The following is a 19,839-nucleotide window of genomic DNA, read 5'->3' as shown; positions in this document are numbered from 1 at the left end:
GACACCAGAGGGAAAGTTCCCCAGTCAGAATGGGGATTCTTGTCTAATGCTGGCTTCCAAGTGGTCTTGTAATGGGCTGCACTGAAATGCCACAGTGCTTGTCAGCCCACTTTGTGATCCTAAGCTAAGGATTGGCAACATTTTTGAGCGGAGTGCCAAAAACACCTGCAACCTTGACTTGTAAGGTGTTGGCATGCCACGGGCAGACAACAGGGGAGCTGCGAGGGACCTGATCCTTGTTGTGGCAGTGCAGTCCCTGCCTCTTCCCCAAGGTGCACGTGCCAAGCAAAATGCCCCCATGCCAGGGGTTGTTCTAGGCAGTGGAGCTAGAAGTGGCATTTTTACTTTGATGCTGTATTTACATGCAGCCAACATTGCACCTGAATGTAGCTTGTAGTACCACTGGGCACTGACACCATCCTGCCCCTCCTCCCTACCCGCTTCCTCCTCATCCCCAGAGTGGACAGCTACTAGAGAGAGGTTGAGGCTCAGCGCTACTGCTGCTTCCTGGCCCACCCTGACTGGAAAACTGCATTTGAACTGGGTTAATTAACGCCTGTACACCGACCTGTGGTAAACTGCTAGGAATACAAGGCACCAACCTCTTCCTACAGTTACATTCAGTGAGGTAGCCCACTGCCCCTTGGTGACTGAGCGTTTACCTTCGAGTCAAGCCAAACCGCTTTGTCCTGTATCTGTAGCCCAGGTTGCTTTTGAATTAGTTACCCACTAGGTTAAAAACAAAAGCCAACAATCCAAAAGCAGTTGCGTCTGTTCAGTATAGCAGGGCAGAGGAGCCCAGAATGCAGGGAGTCTTTTTCTGCTATAGCTTAGCAAAGAGTTGCAGTTTAGCAAACTGCCTCCATTTAAGGATAGGTACAGCGTGCACTGCCCTGAGAAGGTTTATCTCACCCCAGCGGTTCCCTCCCTGATGCAAACACATCCTCACATGCACTCACTCCCCAGCCACCTGATCAAGAGTGAGGCTTATTTTATTATCCAAGTCTCATTTGAGCCAAATGACTGACTTCTGTGATTCTAGTGCAGGCAAGAACCACCATTGCCCCAGGTAAGTAAGAGGGCATCTACACGTGCGCTTCAATGTACAGTAGCCTATTTAACTGTGCATTAAAGCATCACATCAGAAACTCTGCTAATGCACAGTAAAAATGGGCTACTGTGCATTAAGTGTCACTGAAAAATTGTGCACGTTCGCTACCGTGCATTAGCCTAATGCATATTTAGTTATTACCTCACATTACAGGTACTAAATTTAAATGTGCAGTTGCAAAAGCATATTAATGAATGGGCAGATGCACCTTAAGTACTCTATTTCCAGCTTGGTCTATGGGGTTAGGCACAGATTACATAGTACTTCATAGTTAAAGGTACATAGTCCCTACAGGTGCCCCATGACACTTTCAGATGCAGGGTTCAGAGGTCTTTCAGAAATCAGGGTTTTAATTCCTAGTTCTGAGCCCATCTCAGGACCAAGCCCTTTCTGTCAGAACCAAGTGCCATACCCCCACTGGATGTTAGCTACCTGCTCTCCAAGAGTAGCAGGCAGAGCCTGCAGTAATCAGTGTTAAATATTAACACTGGCTCTGGAACCAGAAGCACATGGCTGGCAGGCAGGGGAAAAGAGTTGTACTGGCAGAGCAGTGGGCATTAGGAATGACCAGTTGGCTGGCACACAGAGGAGATCGTCCATGCTCATTGCAAATATTTATTGACTCGGGAGCATCCACAAAACAGACAGCATGGCACACACAGTACAGCAAGATGTAGCTCTGATAGGAGACAACATTTCAGGTCAAAGTCGCACAAAATGTGATTTTTTTCTTCTGCTTTTAATAGGCATTTGAGCCAACAAATCCACAGCTCAGCTAGTGCAGCTCCCCACACACACACAATGGGTTTCTTTCAGAGATTAATTACAGCAACAACAACAAAAATCACCTGCGTAGAAAATATTTTCAAGTATAAACATTAGCAACAGCATCTTGGGCCAGGTAAATACCTGGCATGTGGCACAGCAGGTGCTTGCTGACATAGAAAAGGTTTGTGTGGTGTCTCTGATTACTGGCAGTTAGCTGCTGCAGCACCGTGCATCCCAGGCCAGCTGCATACTAAGGTACTTTCCTGAGCACAGTGTGCAGATTTAGGCAATTGTTTCCATAGGGCCTCACTTGAAGGTCTGTTTCCACTAAGGTCAGCAGGGAACGGGCTTTCAGTCTCCATCCTAATAATCTAGCACATAGTTGGAAAGGCTATAAGCAGCAGGTCCATACCCCGAGCATAGAAATACTCAAGCGTAAGGCAGAAATGGATATTGCCAACCGGGATAGGTCTTGTGCTGGTACAGCAGATCTACTTCAGTGGGTGAAACACATTGCCTACTGTTCTGCCTATTCATGCTGCAGGACAATGGGTGATGTGTTCTCCTAGGGCTTGAGGGGGCCCAATCCTGGACACCCAGGAAGTCCCCATGCAGGCCTGGACCCCTCCACCCCTGCAAACACATGTCTGGCTTTTCCCTCTTTTCCCCAGCATCCCCAGGGCCATGTCACAGAAGGGAAAGCCAGGCAGCAGCTCCCAGAGATGGAGGAGTCTGATCTAACATAGGAATTCCTGGGGTGTGCAGAATTGGGCCCCTCAAGCCCCCGGAGTACCTATCAGGGCACAGCTGGAGAGCACAGCTGGCTTTGGGCTACCTGAACCCCCACTTTATAAAGTAAACATCTGGCATGAAACAGCAACACAAACTGGTACATTTGTCAAAGCCGCTTTTGTGCTGCCATAAAAAAAAGTGCTATGGCACCACAAAGGCAACAAAAGGCACATTTGTGTCCACCCTCAGTTCCAGAGCAGGGAAGAGTATTTCTTTCAAGACTAGTACGGGCAGGGTGGGATTAATGAAGCTTTTGGGAGAAACACCTTGTTCCATTCCTTCCTCACCCCATGGACTGACCTTTCCTGCTGTCTTATATGATACAGAAGATCTAAGCTAAGGCTTCCAGGCAAGACTAAGCAATTTGCGGGTGCTCCATTGAAACATCTGCGAAAGGGGCCCAATTTTTCATGAAGTGCTAAGTTAAATGCAGGTAGCAGTAACCCCAGTTACTTGTGCCATTCATGCCACATTAGGGAAGGAGGTTGTTTGAGAGCCCCTGTGGGCACGGGCAGGAGATTGTACAGTGTGCAAACACAGTAATCACACAGTAATCTCCAACTCAGACTTTGTCTGGATCTGGTCAGTCTAGAAGGACTCCAAATATTTGAGTCTGCCCTGAACCATCAGACCAGGGCAGAGGCCACTGGCTCAGGGACCCATTTATGGGCAGGGATCAATAGCAGAGCCAGGGCTCTTTTTCTTCATGGCAACACTGTTTACACAGGATACCTGCTAATTAACAAATCTAATATTGCTTTTCCAGCTCCTCCTCTTGTCAGCAACTCTCTTCCCTCTGTAAGGCAGCCCAGGCAGGAACAATATCACCAGACAGCCTCACTGGGCCCCTAGGCTGACCTGACCTGTGCCCTGTGCCACCTTGTGCCTAGAGAGGCAGGGGGTTGACCACACTTTCAGAAGAAGGCCTCGAGTTCCCAGCTGGTTCTCAAGCCCAGTTCCCTTTGCCTGTTATTCTTTATCGGTGATTTCCTTCACTCTGCTAACGTGGCACCTATTAGCACTCCCACCAGCCGGCTGCTTCACTCTGGGGTTACTCACTGATTCAGAGGCAGGGATACCGACTGTCTGATCAACCTTGAGTAACTGCTAGCAGGAAAGGCCTGTGCAGCAGCACTGGGCCCTTGTGATGCCTTTCAGCACCTGGAATGGAGGAATCCCACATCTGTCTTTAATTGCAAAAAAGAGCCAATATTGGAGGTGGATGAGACAAGCTGTAACATCAGATGTGAAAGGAGAAGCCCTGTTGTACTGGCAGCTGCTTCATGTAGGCTCCAAACAGTAAAAGATGGAGCTGAAAGGAGCCCTTTAGAAATAACACGTGCTTTCATTTTACAAACTGACTGCTCACCCAGTCATTTAAGGTCAGAAAATGTAGTGGAAATCCCCTGTGTGCCTTCTCTGCTCAGAGTCCAGCTGGAAGTCCTACCCCCAAAATGCCCCTCAGCACCAGGGAGAATCAGGAGAGAGGGGGACAAGTACTTCCAAAATGCTGTTAGCTAGATAGGTGTGAGTGCTTTGACTTTGGCAGACACATCCCCACTCCTGTAGCTGGCTGTTGTGAACTGGTTGGGATCTGATGAGAATCTGCAGAAGCAGTACATTATGGGGCATCAAGAAGTAACACGCCTCAGGGCAAGACAAACACCACTGTGATCATTAAAGGCACCAAAGCTTTGGCATTCAGCCAAGGAGCAGGGGCACTGAAATGGAGCATAGGACAGATTTAAATCCACCCAGGACCAGGTGGACTGGCACAAACAGTTTCCAGTGCTGCATGAGCTCCAGGAGGCACAACAAGGCAGTGTGCGTGAAATGATAGGAGCCAGGTTGAAGGCCTCATCTTTCACCTGAACTTGATTTAGGCATTTAGCTACAGGTTCTTTCTTTGTGTCCCTGGCCTGCCAGGTCAGGAAGTAAGAGCACTGCAGTCCTAGTGCAAGAGAGGCAAAATTGCCAGCTTCGACAGGTTTGGAGAAGGAACCAAACACCTAGAGGAGCTCAGCTGGTAACAAAGGCTGCAGCACAAAGAAAGCAGCCCTTGAGCGAAGCCAGACCTCAGTGCTTTGGGTAGGAGGCAGGGAAGAGGCCCTGACTGGCACCCTGGCTCAGTGGGGAACAAAGGGCAACCTGCATGTCTCACAGGAGCACAACGCACAGGACCACAGTGTGGGCTGGGAGAGCAGCTGCACTGGCACATGGCTCCCTTGCACATGAGGAATTAAAGCCCTCCCCCTCTCATGCCAGCTGCACTTGATGATCACTGGGTGGGAGGGGAGTGAGGCCGACACCAATACACCAGGGATGTAGAATCTGCAAGACAGCAGTGGAGCTCTAGTTACACAGCACACATGCACAGGGCCGAGAGCAAGGACTATGGATGATAAGAACGCCAAACCCCCGCCCTCCCCCATGCAAGGGCATCACTGGCTGCCACTGGGACTCTCCCCCTCAGTGAGATTTTTAAAATCCATGGACAGTGCCAGTTCCTCAGCCAGTGGAGGTCTCTTCCACTCATCTCGCGTCAGGATGTAGCCGATCAGGAGCCCAAAAGTGATCAGCAGCAGGCCCAGCACGTTGGCTAGGATCCCTTCAGGCACAAAGGAGCTGTAGGTGGTCCTGCAAGAATAGAGAAGGGCAGTGCTAAGGACACTGGCTTCCTGCTGCCCTGAGGATACAACAGCTCCACACAAGAGGCAGCTTCTAATTCAGTCCTGGCCCTGAATGCTCCCATTCACCCTGACCCCATCCCAAACCCCACCCTGAAAGGACCAGCAGCCTGACCTAAGACAACAAAAAACTACATCGCTTCACAGAAGTGCACTCTGGTGAAGGAACCACCCTCTTGTAGTCCAGGAGGGGCCAAACCAGGCTGGACATCTTAGCAAGCAGGCTGTCAGACTGTACAAGTTTCTCTGCAACCACACAGGAACTGCCCATTAGATGCTACTGCCTCTCCTGGCTGGCTTGGGCACCATGTGGGTTACATAGCAGAGACAGCTCAGGCTGTGCCTGAAACAGAGTCAGCCAAGGGACTTTTCCCACTGGCTGTTTAACATCAGCTGTCCCACGTGTAGCGTACTGAGACAGCCGATCCAGCCCTTGTCTGGATCAGCACAAAGGATCCATATGGCCAGTATGAGCTTGAAGGAAAACCTACAGGCATCAAATCTGGAAGCTAACTATTAGGCATGAGAAGGGCAGAACTGAAACATGGACCCAATGAGAAAAAGCCTCTCAGAACCCAGTGTTTTTATCTAAAAAAGAAATCACAAACCACATTTCCCAATATCCTGCAGCACCTGTCACTGGCCAGGACTCCCGAGACATCTTGCCAACACACTACTGCCTTATGGAAAGTCAGACGTGTCTACTCCAGACCTTAGCAGACCACAACCCATATCATCTAGGGACCCAAACACTGCAAGAGAAGGAACAATGGGACTGGGAACTAGGTTTAGAGGGGCTGTTTTCTCCCACTGCCCAGGAAGTGCCTCATGCTGAAGCCCATGTGAAATCCAGTGGCAAGGTGGGGAGAAGAATACAGGTCAGCTGTTTTAGCCATGTACTTGATACTGAAGAGGAGCAGCTCCTTGATACCCAGCAGGCATGTGGCGATGGAGAGGATAAAGAGGAAGATGCCGAAAAAGACATGGTGCGATTTGTACTTGCTGCGAAGTGAGAAGGATGCTCCAGGGAACAGGAAGAAGCTGAAGCCCATGAGCCACTGGAAGGGGAAGAAAAATGGCAGGGGGCAATAAGCCACTGAGTCCTCTCAGGGCTGGAGCCAAAACTCAATGGACAGCAATCCTTTCCCAACAAGACCTCAGCTCCCACTGCAGCAGGTATTATGGCAGCAGGTCACGGAGGTTAGGGCAAGTTAGCTCTTCCTACCTCACCCCCCAGACAAACATGAATTAGTGCCCAGGGAAGAGTCCAACTGAGCCCTGCTCAGATGCTGGCACCACATGTCCCCCAACTTCCACTAAAATAACAGGGGACTGAGTTGTTGGCACCACATGTCCCCAGGAACAACTTCCATTAAAATAACAGGGGACTGAGTTGCCCCAGATCCCACAGGGCAAGTCAACAGCAGAGCTAGGACTAGTCCTGACATCCAGCCCCCTGCTCTCACCGCTAGGCAGCTCAGCCTGTCAGGAGTGCCTGCAAGACAGGAGAGAGCACCCAGCTCCAGCTCACCCCCTGCCCCTCACCTGGATAAAGTAGAGGCTGAAAGCTGATATGCCACACCAGCTGTGCAGGCTGTACATGTCTGCAAAGTTATTCTTCCTGTGGTAATCAAACACGGCTATCAGGCCTGCGGAGAAGAGAAAGAGGCCTGTTAGAGCTGGACACCCATCCTCAGCCAGCACTTTCATCGCACTGTGTACCCTTCACAGTACCAGCATGCAGGTAATGAAGTAAGTGGCAGTGGGTGAGCCATTACTGTACTGGCTCCCCGAGCTGGCCTTGGCAGGGTCCTGCCAAGCAGGTTCACTGGGCTCTGGCATTACCAGGCTAATACATCATGCTACAAATGGGACTGCTACATCCACCCACCCACCTCCCTGGCTCCGATGCTCCCCTCTCTGGGATGGTCTATGAGCTGTAAGAGGAAAGACAGGGCAATGAAGGGCTCCAAACCCCCCTGCTCAAAACGCAGCTGCTCTTGGGGACATCTTGCCAACGATGCCCTGCAGCTGGAGGAATCCCTCCAGGCCACCTTCCTGATGGCTTGTCCTTGTTGTGGGGGAACCCAGAACTCACCCACAAGGGCGATGACCAGTGCAAGGACATGAAGGAGCCCATGGAGGATTTTGGTGGAGCGCTTGCTTTCGTTCCTGAAGACCCGGTAAACCAGGAGAGCTGGCGGAAAGAACATATGTGAGACAAGTACAGGGGGGCAAGGCAGGAAAAGACCCCCCCAGCAAAAAAAGACTAGGTATAGCTGTGCTACACATGTAAAATTAACTCCAAGAGTGCACAATACCCAGTGCTGGAAGGGAGCCACAGAAGGGAGGCAGAGGGTGACTCATACTGCAGGAAGCGTTAAGCACTTTGTTATTCTCCCCACTGCCTTTCCCAGATTTAATTTGCTAGCTTTAATCTTTCCTTAAAGCCACAGGACCTGGCTGCAGGGCACCTGCTACTGTGGCTTTTCCATCATAGCTCTGTGCAGATGTGCCTGGCTGCGTGCTTAAGAGGCCATCTGGGAGACAATTACTGCTGCTGGCTCCCTGAGCAGCACTGTGACAGAGCAAGGCACAAAGCCATCCTCCACACCCAATCCATTTAGCCCCTGCTAAGTGCTCTGCAGAAGGCCTGACCCACATCAGCTCCACTCAGACACCAGCAAGGGTTTCATCACCAGCAGATTCCTTTTGGTATTGGGTGGTGGAACTGGAGCGTGCTCCATCCACTCCATGCATTGACCTGGTATTGCAGTGCTTCCAGGACCGGTGCAAAAAAACGGGGGAAAAAAAAAAAAAAAAAAAAGCATGTGGAAGCTTTCCACAGGGATCTGCTGCATTGTCATTGGCTACGAGAGCAGATGTCCCATAGCATCCCTCTCCTGCACCCTTCAGCTGGAGCAGAAGCCAGCCTTGCTTTGCACTAGTTCAGTGTAGATGGCATCAGTGCACCCAGTTGCAGTACCAATTGCTAATGTCATGGGACAGCTTTGTACTTTTCCAGAATGGGTAGCTTGCTGCCTGGGCCATGTCCCCTTTCAGCCCGGCAGGCTGATGGTGCTGAATTGGAGTAGTGTGATGGAAAGCATTACCAGGCCAACATGAAATGGCCCAGCTTCTAATGCAGTTACTGGTGTACATTTGGACTAACTCCACTTTAAGGCTATACCCAAAATACTCAGTAGGGAAGCACCTATGGGACTGCAGCGGAGAAGGAATTAACTCCATCAGTCAGCTGGGGGCTGAGGCCTGGACTCTCGGTCCCCTGAAGGAGTGTTGAGGAACACAGCAAGCACCCGCCCCACTACCTGCAACCAGGCCAGGTCCTGGTCCCAGCTTACCATCCCCTTGGAGGAAGACCATTCCAATAATCATGCAGAGTGGGTGGACGTTGAACTGTAGCAAGCTTTGCCAAGCGATGCCCCCCCGGAACTGGCCCATCCAGGCTCCAGTCATGGCAATCACTGTCAGTCCCAAGAACTGGGAGATTGCCACGTAGCAGGAGAGCCCTGCTGGGCTCAGAGGCCTTGCAAGGCTGTCTTCCATATCAGGCAAGGCAGATGACACTCAGGAACAGGATCACAGGCTGCAGGCACAAGAAGAAGAAGAAGAAGGATCAGTGTGGCAGCACACCAGGAGCTCAGAAGGGATGCATCATCTTTCCCAGGCACCTTATGAGCATCCAGGACACTATTCAACTGATCTTCTTGCATAAGAGCCAGGTCCCAGCTCAGCCTGGATCTTGTTTGTATTTCAGGCAGGGACCAGATGGCTGATCCCAAGACCCACTCCCAGTTCTCAGATGCTTTTGAGCACAGCAGCTGGCAACAACAGCAGACTACCCGAGCTCAACAGGCACCTGTGGCACCCATCAGCCCAGGGCACTTCTGCGGGCTGCACCTAAAAAGCCAGCCCAGGTATGGGCATAACAGATTGTAAACAAGGGCAGCCCTGTGCTGTGTTGCAGGCACCCAGCATGCAGACGGGAAGTGTTTTGTTGAATCTGAATGCATTACTCAGTGTTTGTCCAAAAGAAAAACAAATGTGGTTACGCCCAGCTTGGGTATTGTGCCCAAACAGTCACCAAGGCAGCTAGGCTAGTATTCTCCCTACCTGGGCAAGCCACAAGCATGGCTAAAAACAACAAGGGAGAAAAGGTTAAAGACTTTTCTGCCAAACTAGGAGCTGCAGCTGCTCTGCATGTGACCCCACAGGCCCTCACAGCTCCAGGCATCATCTGCCATCAGGTCTAGAGGAACTTCCTGGCCGACTTGTGACCCAGCTGGGACTCCTGTTCTCAGAGGCTTGCCTGGCGCATGGATCTAGCTGGCTGATTCAGCATGGGTGGCAGCTGCAGCCTGCCACAGCCCACATAAAACAAGACTTCTCCTTGCTTGTTCATTAAGGTCCCCTCTGTCACAGCCTCCCAAGAAGGCTCCAGCAGTCTCTCCATTTTATCTTCATTGTTGACCCCCGCATCCCTCTGCCCTCACCAGATACCCTGATTTTTCCCAATTTCAGTCTTAAACTCTTTTTTCCCCCCCTGTTTGTACAGCTATGCACTGGGGCTCCTAGACACTCTTCAAACTTGGTTGTGTGTGGCATGATGGTAGTGGGTCCTACTGGGGTAGGAGCATTGTCAACTCTTCAGGTTGTCACAAATCCTGCATTTTGGTGTTTCTCATAAAGAACCAGTCACGTGAGAGAGAACCAATGCTTTAATTAAGAAACAGATTTTAACCCTCCTGTTTGCAGGCAAGAGCCTGGAAACATGAATCCTAAAAGACCCAAATATCCTCATGTGTCAGGTATCCAGGTTGTAGCTGTATTGGTCTAGAGGAAAAAGGCAGTCATCTATTGACTCCTCTGTGAAATATGAACATACATTTCTACCCAGGAGAACTTTTTTCTTTTCACCAATGCCTGATGAAGGGTGTTTGTGCCCAAAAGCTTGCAATTAAAAAATGATTTTTTGCAAAAATCTTGTTGGTTTAATAAGAGATAGCATCTCTACTATGAATCCTGATTGCAAATATCGCCATGTCCTTCTATTTTAAAGTGATGGGATTGTCTTAAATCTGGCAGGGAAAGAGTGGCCCAATTTATGTTCTTTGGGTACCAGGGTCTGCTGGTAGAAGGCTAGAGCAGCAAGAAGCAGCAGAAAACTTTATTCATAAAATGTACTGCTAAAGAGTAGGTCAGGATTGCTCCCAGAAGAAGCCAGTCATCTTGGATGTTCTGCTTGAACCTAGGCAAAGAGCAGATGGTGTTTTCCAGCACTGGCTTCCTCCAGGTCTAATGAAACCCACTGAAGCCTGGTTTCCACTGGTATTCATGACAAAGCACTCAAGTCTTCGTCGCACTTACATGGGGCAACAGATGGTAATTGGGAAGCAAGAAACATTAACAAGCAGTTGGGATTTTTAAGGCCGATTTGGAATAAATGAAACAAATGAGAGGTGTAAAAGGAATCCTTCAATGGGAGGTGGGAAGCATGCACTGTTAATGCAAGAACCGACAGGAGCCTCACGTCCTAAGGGGCCCGTTACAGACACCTCAGTCAGGGTGAGCACAGTTACGTAGATTGATGGCATTACTGTAAATTGTAGGTTACAGACTTCAGCTCCCCTTCTCCCTTCCTGCCTTTTGTATTCAATTCACTCTCTCCAGTTTATACACTATTCTGTGCACGGTCTTTCACAGCATCTGATGAAATGAGCTCCAGCTCCCGAAAATCTATGCTACATAATTTAGTTAAAAAGGTACAAGTCTACCCTGTCTTCTCATTTTAATGTTGCGACTCCATTTTTTGCATAAAGAGGGGTCTGCAGGCAGCCTCCACACATTGGAATGGTCCTGCTTTACCACCAGCCAGCCTGAAACTTGGGGGAAAGATCCCTGGGATTGAAAGCAAAGACCACAAATTCATATCTGGTCTTCCTCTGACTGCTACTAGTGCTTCTGAGCATTTTACAGCCCGCTTTGCTGTGCAAGGCCTCCCAGCCTGACCTTGGGGGCCAGTAGCTATCAGTGTCTTCATCTGACAGATAGGGGAGACTGCGTAATGTCACTCCAATAATGCAGGCCCAAGCCCCCAAGGTTGTGTGGATAACATGTGAAGCCTTGTCTCACTCCTCCTGTCTAGCCTCATTTCTCATCTGAGACCATAAATTCTGTTGACTTGTGCAAACTACCTGCAAGGTGCATTAGCTCAAATACTAAAACCTGAAGGTCCCCCAGTCACAGCCTATACAGCTGGCTCATGTGAGCAGGCACCAGAGCTCCCCACCGCAAAGGGTTTGTTTTGCCAGTGCAGCAGGTTAAAGCGGAGGTCTTTTTGACATTGTTTTGTTTGCATTTTCTCTAAACCCTAGCAAATGACTATCAGACAGGCCTGGGGACAGGTAGGGCAGAGGTCTGGCATGGGCTCCTCAATCTAGCCAAAGAGGACCAAGAACAGAACAACATGCCATCCCCACCAGCCTCCTACAAGGCTGAGCAACACCATGGTTTTGCTCTCCACAGCTGGGACTTCCAAACCCTGCAGAGACCTCCCCGCAGAGTGCAGTACAAGGAAAACTCCATGCATTTCCTGAAAAAAAAAAAAAAAAAAAAAGGGGACCCAAGACAGCTGTCCATACAGCTTTAAACCTGAGCCAGTATAATGGCAGGAGACCGTCACTCCTAATACAAGGGCCACTTCTCGGTGCCCAGCACAACTGTAAAGCTGTACAGTGCCCTGGGGCTCAGCCTGGGTTGAGGAGCAGTGCTGCCAAGGGGAGCCATTGCTGTTACCTGGCTCATGACAGCTGCTGTACCTTTCTCTGCCCGGTTTTACAGTCACAATCCTAGGCAGCAGGAAGGCATTTTGTGCTATGAGTTTCCTGAAGGTTGGGCAAGAACTCCCTGCTCCAAGAGAACAATCTTACAAGGCACTTGACGAGGCATCAGTGTCCCAGCAGGTGCAAATTTAAGGTTGTTCAAGACGCAGGTTACAAGCTACCTACAGCCTGTTGCTGTAAGCCCATGGCATCTCTCTCTCCTTCCCCCTCCCTAAGTTACCCCGTGATTTTTGGGGGCATTAATGAAGGGACCCTCATGGGAATCAAGAAGTGCTCAGAGTGCAGGGAGCAGCAGCAACTCTTCCAGCTCCACCTTAACAAAGCTTGCATGTAAGCAAACATGTCGGAAATGGATCCGGACAGACAGATTAACGATGCCAGTTGAAGCGGGGAAGATTTATTAAGAACATGCACACTTTTCTTCCTAGCCAGAGCTGCAGACTTTATTGGATCATGCAAGATAAGTGGATTAAGACAACTGGTTTATTCTATTAGATTGCACTACAAATGCCAGCTGCGTGCTTATGGCTCTTGCAGCTTGAGGTCAGAAGAGGCTCTGGAGGGGACATTAGGGATCAAAGCCTTGAAAGCAAAGGAGATCACTAGTCACTCTCCCTTTGGGAATACTAAGGAAAAGGGCTATGGCTTTCCCCCTCTAGGCTATGGCAGGCACCAGCGAGTGTCCTATGCTCTACAGATTCTGCTCTCTCTCACAAGGGGGTCCGACTATGTGCCATGTTCCCTTCATGTTGCTCAGGAAGGGGTTAAAAAGAGCCTGGGGTCTCAGTGCTTCCCAGGTGATGTGCCTGGGAGGTAGGGATAAAAGGGAAGAACCTAGTCCAACTGGGAGGGTGGGAATGACTAGGTCTCTAATTCTTGCCCAGGGAGAAAAATGTGGTGGAAACCCTCACTTCATCCCTATGACAAGGCAGGTCTGAAGCAGGGAGCAAAAATGGGAGTGCTATAGAGAAGGCAGAGTCTGGATGAGAGGGGTAGGCCCAGGACTGCATGGGGGCAGTGTGCTCTCCTCCTTGGTTTTAGTACACTCTTTTGATGCTTGGATACTCCCAAAGGGTTGGGAATTGAGTGTCTGAGCCTGAAGGACCATGTCATTGGGAACTGTACTTCTGGAAGGAAACTGAAGCAGGATAATGGTGGAACTGTGAAGTGACACAAGCTGCAGAGGCCAAGCCTGTCCTGGGGAAATAAGGGGCAAACAAACACCTAGCACTTCTCTTCAGCATGGAGAGGAGTGAAGGCAGGCTGGTGCTGAGACCAGACCTCTCTGCTCAGGGAAATCTTGTCCACCAGGGAAGAGGAGAAGCTACTTAGATCTGCCCTCCCCCAAGCCGACAGCTTTGCCAAGGATCCCAAATTCCTAGTGCTGACCCTGGGCTGGATCACCTGAGAACAAACAAGTTAGTCTTACCTTGGTCCTGGGCAAGCTTTTTGAGAGAATTATCCTGGCACATGTCCACGAGGGGCCAACAGGGGAGATTATGCTGAGGGGCAACCAACACGGGTTCATCAGAGGCAGGTCCTGTCAGGCCAACCTGGTGGCCTTCTACGACCAGGTCACCAAATCCTTAGATGCAGGGGTAGTAGTGGACGTAGTTTTCCTGGACTTTCGGGAGGCCTTCGACACTGTCTCTCACCCCGTTCTCATTAAGAAACTGGGGGACTGTGGTGTCAACACCAACACAGTCAAACGGGTCGCTAACTGGCTGGAGGGCCGCACCCAGAGAGTGGTGGTGGACGGGTAATTTTCGACCTGGAGGGATGTGGGCAGTGGGGTGCCCCAGGGCTTGGTCCTCGGGCCCGCACTGTTCAACATCTTCATCAGTGACTTGGACGAGGGGGTAAATAGCACGTGTTCAAATTCGCAGACGACACTAAGATATGGGGGGATGTGAGCACACTAGACGGGAGGAATAGGCTGCAATCAGACCTAGACAGGTTACAGGGGTGGGTGGATGAGAACAGGATGGGATTCAACACTGACAGGTGCAAGGTGCTGCACCTGGGGAGGAACAACCGGCACCATACCTACAAGCTGGGGAAGTCCCTTCTCGCCAGTGCAGAGGCAGAAAAGGATCTTGGAGTCATCATCGATGCCAAGATGAACATGGGCCGGCAGTGTGGGGACGCAGTCAGGAAGGCCAACCGCACCCTGGCATGCATCCACAGATGCATCTCGAGCAGGTCCAAGGAGGTGATCCTCCCCCTCTGTGCGGCACTGGTCAGGCTGCAGCTGGAGTACTGCGTCCAGTTCTGGGCGCCGCACTTCAGGAGGGATGTGGACAACATGGAGAGGGTCCAGAGGAGGGCCACTTGTATGGTCGGGGGACAACAGGGCAGGCCTTATAAGGAGAGGCTACGGGACCTGAACCTGTTCAGCCTCCACAAGAGAAGGCTGAGGGGGGGATCTAGTGACCGTTTACAAACTAGTCAGGGGCGATCAGCAGGCATTGGGGGAGTCACTGTTCCCCTGAGCACCACCAGGAGTGACCAGGAATAACAGTCACAAGCTGGCAGAGGGTAGGTTTAGGTTAGATATCAGGAGGCGCTACTTCACGGTCAGGGCAGCTAGGATCTGGAACCAACTTGCAAGAGAAGTGGTGCCGGCTCCTACTCTGGGGGTCTTTAAGAGGAGGCTGGATGAACACCTTGCTGAGGTCGTTTGACCCCAGTACTCTTTCCTGCCGTGGCAGGGGGTCGGACTTGATGATCTGCTCAGGACCCTTCCGACCCGACCAGCTATGAAACTATGAAGCAACTGTTCTCCAGCCCAATACCAAGCTACCATACAATGTGACAATGCTAGTCTGACTCTACAGCACAGCCTGCCCTACAAGGGGAAATGGAGTCTCAGACAGATGTGGGCAGATGTTGTTCAAAAATGGCCCTGCAGAACTCCCTATCTGCAGTCAGGGCAGAGGTCAGACCCGACAGGACTATATGTCATAACAGGATAGAATCAGTCGAGTAATCAGACAATTGGCATCACAGCGTAGATACTGGAACCCAGAGCATGCTCTTCCTCCCAAGTACTATGGCAGCTTTGCACCAACAGGCCTCATGCCTTTTGCTCTCAGCTGTTATCATCATGGGAAAGAGCTGGGCATGGCTTTGGTAATGACAGTCCTGCCACCAGAACAGAATTCAAAAAGCCCTGAAGCTGCCTCTAGCGATAACATGCCTGCTGTCCTAAAACATGGGCATGCAAAGCAAAATAAAAGTGACACCAATGGGAAAAGCCACTGCAGAACAGACAGCAATGTACGCAAAGCAGAACCTACCATCTTCACCCTTCCAGAGTGCAAAAATTCATCTGCGTGCTGTTATGCTCCTAAGATAGAGGCCTGAAAACTCCAGTACGGTTATCTTGTTCCCGTGAAGCAGCCTTATAACAGACTCTGCTAGAACAGTCCGACTTGAATCTGTCCTGCGCCTTTTAAAGAGTCAGTTTCCAGGAGACCTCTGCTTCCCCCCCCCCCCCCCCGAGGCACTGCTGGCAGTGGACAAGATTTGCAGGACAGGAGCCTCAGTGGGCTGAGCTCTGTGAGCATCAGCATCATCATGGGTGCTAAGCGCTCTGAAGCCTGGCCTCTAGTATCATGGTCTCCAAAGAGCAGCTGCCTGACAGCGTACATACTATGTTCTCTTCAATTAAGACATTACTCTTGTGCCTGTAATCTACCCATGGCCCACACTGTTTCTGGGGAAACACCAAGCAGAGCACAAGGGACAGGAGCTACACTGAAATTAGGCTCCGCTTTCCAAGACCACAGCTTTCAACTCCCAACTCGTGCTTTCCTCCTGACCCCCTTACGGTTATTAAAGGAGTTATCCTTTACTGCTAGAAAAACCAAGGCTCACTAATATGCTGTTGAATAACATCAGATACTGCCTCCAGTGTCTCTCCTGTTCAGCATGTAAACACCCAGGGTGGGACAGACCCCATTACAACGTTTGCACTTACAACGTCCCAGACTTACAATATTTTGAGTTACAACGTTTATAAATCGACACCCTGTTTCAACTTTATGATGTCCGTTTCGACTTTACAACGCTTCTCTGATGCGACACCATGCCAGCAAACAAGTTTGCTGCGTCACTCATCTCCCTGGAGAACATCTGTCCAAACTTCCTTGGACACTTTCTTTAAGAAAGCCAACAAGACTCCAGAAAAACCTGCAGCCAAGACTCCCAAGAAGACGCCAGCCAAGAACCCTTCAAAACATCCAGCAAAATCACCTCAAAAAAGTCCTTCCAAATCAATGTGATTGCTAGTTACAATATGAATACATTAATGTAGCTATATTACTCATCTATAATTGATTAAATACAAAATTCCGAGTTATTTTTAGTGAAAATAGGGTATGGGGCCTTGGTTCAGGAACCAGCCCCCTATTTATAACATTGCTTCCTATGGGAAAAATCGGTTCTGAGTTACGACGTTCAACTTAAGAGGTGGTTTTCAGGAACCAGTTGTGTTGTAAGTCTGCGGACTGCCTGTACTACACCACTCTGAGTTATCCAGAACCCTTTTCTCTGCCTCTGCTGGCTATGCAGCCTCTATGGGGGGACCCCGTGCCTACTCTCCTCTCTTGATCTTGACTTTCAGAGTGCTTCCAAGGAACATCAGCAGCTGCCAGTGGGGAAGCCTATGGCCCCAGGTGAGGAGAGAGATTTGGAGTGGATGCAATTTAAGAATCAGGCTCTGCAATCTGCAGCTGCTACATACCCTTCCCTCCCCTGGACTAGGGCAGCTCTATGCCGTTCCCAACCAGCACTAAATGACACACGCACACTGGAAAATGAAGCAGTCAGTCCCAGCACTAGCAAACGTAAGATCCCAGTCTAAAAACCAGCTGCTGAAGCTGCTTCAGGCAGCAAATCCCAACCCCACCCACCCCAAGCCAAACTTGGAGAGTCAGGATAGAGGATGCAGACTCACACGGACTCCTGGAAGCATCCGTCTCTAGCAACAGCAACAACCCCACTGCCTGCAATTCACTGTCACCAGCCTAGCAAAAGCTGATTGCCCACGGTGTGATGATGATCCAGGCTAGGTTAATCATCTCCTGAGAATCCTCCTTTCCCAAACTGATAACACCTGGAGCAAGATTCCCTATTAAGGCAGCTCTGCATGCTGGGAAAACTGCATCCCTAGCCAGTTAACCCATTCCATTTCACAAGCTGGTTGCCTTGCAACACTACCGAATAGAAATGCAGTCATCACTGGCAAAGGTCTACTTTCCCCATGGGCAGCAGAAGCAGAGCACAGGAAATTATTCCCATCCTACCCCAAGTAATCTAGCTCCTGAGGTAATACCTCCCCAGATGCAGGGAATTAGTGAGATACATATGTCCTACTGAGGACCTGAAATAAACTGCCTGGCACAAAGCGTCTAGCATAAAAACAACAACAGCCCTCAAGCATTTTTAAAGCCAGCAACATAACAACATTCAGCATTTAGAGCAGAAAATTTGGAAATTTCTCTAAATTAGAGACATTTAGAGCATGAAATATCCCTAATGTCACCCTTTGCTCACTTTTAGGAGGGTTCCTTATTTCATCCCACTACCTCTAGTTAACCCTGCAGAGTGATTCTCTCCCTCCTGGACCTTAACATTGTGTAAGTACAGGCTGTAAGAGCTGCTCTTCGATCATTACTAAACAAGTTATACAACATCCATCTAGCAGTCCTAGAGGTCAGTGTTTTACTAGGTTAAGTATGGGAAATGCCCTTTCATGATAGATGCGGCGCTTTCATGACAATGTGACTGTAAGTGGCCTGGTGGGACCCAAGTACTTCTGCAAACCTGGTAACTCAATTGGAGATGGACCCGCTCCCCAGAAGACTAACCTAGCCCTCAAGCCCTCCTTATAAATCAAATGCTCCAGGTCTCTGGTCAGTTCTGTTGCTATTGTGAACCTATTTGATGGTAGTTTCATGTACAGTCCTGAGCAGTATTCCAGGTCCAGTCACACCTCGGAGACCCATCAACTCCCTCATCTGTCAACAGTGTCTGTCTAGCCAAGTCCCACTCCCATAGCATCAGTGGCTGACTTGACAGGCAAGAGGTGGCCTGTTTGAGGCCACAGCAGAAGCATTCATGGTGCAGCCTGCCGTATTCCAGTGAATCTGCAAGTTCTGCTGAAGGCCTTGTCACAAGGACGTGAAAAAGGAAAGGAAAGTGGCCCACTAGAGTTAGTACACTCACCCTTGTGAACACAACTCCCATGTGAGGCAGGGTAGTGAGGAAGAGACTAAGCGACATGCCTGAGGTTATGTAGGGAACCTGCAGCAAAGATCTAAGCCCCAAGTCTCTTGCTAGCACCATAACCCAGGAGTGGCCAACCTGGGGCATGGGTGCCACAAGTGGCACGGGCAGCCTGTGTTTGTGGCATGCAGCAGCTCAGGGAAGGGACAGGCAGCACAGCAGCAGATAGGGCAGGAAGCCGAAACCAAAACAAAGCATTAGGCAGGGAGCACAAGGAAATAAGCAGAAAGCAGAGCAGCAGATGAAGCACTGAGCACAGGGCTGAGAGCAGAAAGCAGAGCAATATAATTGGGCAGGGGAAGCGGGTTTGAGCGGCACTCGGGGAGGATGCGGGGCTAATTTGTGCCAAAAAGGTAGCCTCACCTTCCCTGATCAATGAAGCACCTTTCTCCTCCGCTGCCCAAAGATTACATTTGCCTGTTTTGTAGCCATGTCCCACTGCAAAATCCTGTTCGACTTGCTGCCTACCCTCACGGCAATGCCTCTGGTCGTGACAGTTTTCCAGGTGTCTTCCCCTCCCTCATGTGGCTATTTCAGATCACACCCATTTGATCTGATGGGTAGACACACCATATGAATGCCCCAGGTCTGAAGGTTACTCCTGCCTGAGAAGTGAAGTTTGCTTAGCTAGGCCTTATTTTAAGGGAATAAAAAAAAATCTATGAGAAAACACAGATCTGCGAAAGGATCAAGTGCCAATAAGCTCCCCTACAAAAAAACAGAAAGCAGGATGGAAAGGGAGGCCTGAAAGGGCCTTTAAGTAGCTTATTAAATAAACGAGTTCTATGGCAACTGCTCCAGGCCACCGTGCAAGGCAGAGAAACGGTTCAGCGCGTGACTAGCGATTATCTTCCTTCCCCCTTTTCACCTGCTGTGGGAAATGGAAGCATTTCCCAGACGTGGAAGCAATGGCAGCAAGTGGGAGAGCTGCACCAGCCCTTGCAGGGATGCCTGCCCTCGTCTCACAACCACCAAGCGCACCTCCCAGCCCAGACACCGCGCAGCTGCGGTGCTGCGCTGACAAGGAGGTCCTCCTGCCGCCTAGGCAATGCCACGCCGAGAAGTGTGCCTCGCACTGCTTAGCCGGGGCCCGATCCTGCCCTGCTAGGGTGCAGCGGCCGGCCGAGCCCTAGAAAGCCCCGCGAGCTGGGAACAGGGGGCCCACAGCAGCGGGGCTGGGGACAGCCGGGCTCCGGCAGCGCCTCCTCGGCGCACACAGCCCGGGCGGAGGGGCCGCAGGACGGGGGCGCCCGGCCCCGGCGCCAGCAGCGGACTCCGCTCCGGTGCGCGCTGCCGCCGCCCGGCCCTGTCCCGTCCCGTCCTCCCA

At 50.5% G+C, this 19,839-nt stretch overlaps 1 protein-coding gene across 2 annotated transcripts; it reads right to left on the bottom strand.

The window, feature by feature from the left end:
- Positions 1-1,712: 1,712 nt before the first annotated feature.
- LOC109318964 (cytochrome b561) lies at positions 1,713-18,075 on the bottom strand. Of its 2 annotated transcripts, XM_019548472.1 has the most exons (6): positions 17,182-18,075; positions 8,721-8,965; positions 7,457-7,555; positions 6,904-7,007; positions 6,259-6,416; positions 1,713-5,308 (listed from the first exon to the last, which is right to left on the bottom strand). In XM_019548472.1, the coding sequence occupies exons 2-6, from the start codon at positions 8,923-8,925 to the stop codon at positions 5,113-5,115; spliced, it is 762 nt and encodes a 253-aa protein (XP_019404017.1). In that variant the 5' UTR covers positions 8,926-8,965; positions 17,182-18,075; the 3' UTR covers positions 1,713-5,112. The 2 variants fall into 2 exon arrangements, with proteins under 2 accessions (XP_019404017.1, XP_019404018.1); XM_019548473.1 differs by lacking the exon at positions 17,182-18,075 and having other exon boundaries at positions 8,721-10,231.
- Positions 18,076-19,839: the final 1,764 nt, after the last annotated feature.

This window comes from Crocodylus porosus, unplaced genomic scaffold, assembly GCF_001723895.1.
Source record: "Crocodylus porosus isolate Cpor-Errol unplaced genomic scaffold, CroPor_comp1, whole genome shotgun sequence".
NCBI lineage: Eukaryota > Metazoa > Chordata > Crocodylia > Crocodylidae > Crocodylus > Crocodylus porosus.
The sequence above is the reverse complement of the archived record's forward strand: the minus strand, read 5'-3'. Positions and strand labels throughout refer to the sequence as shown.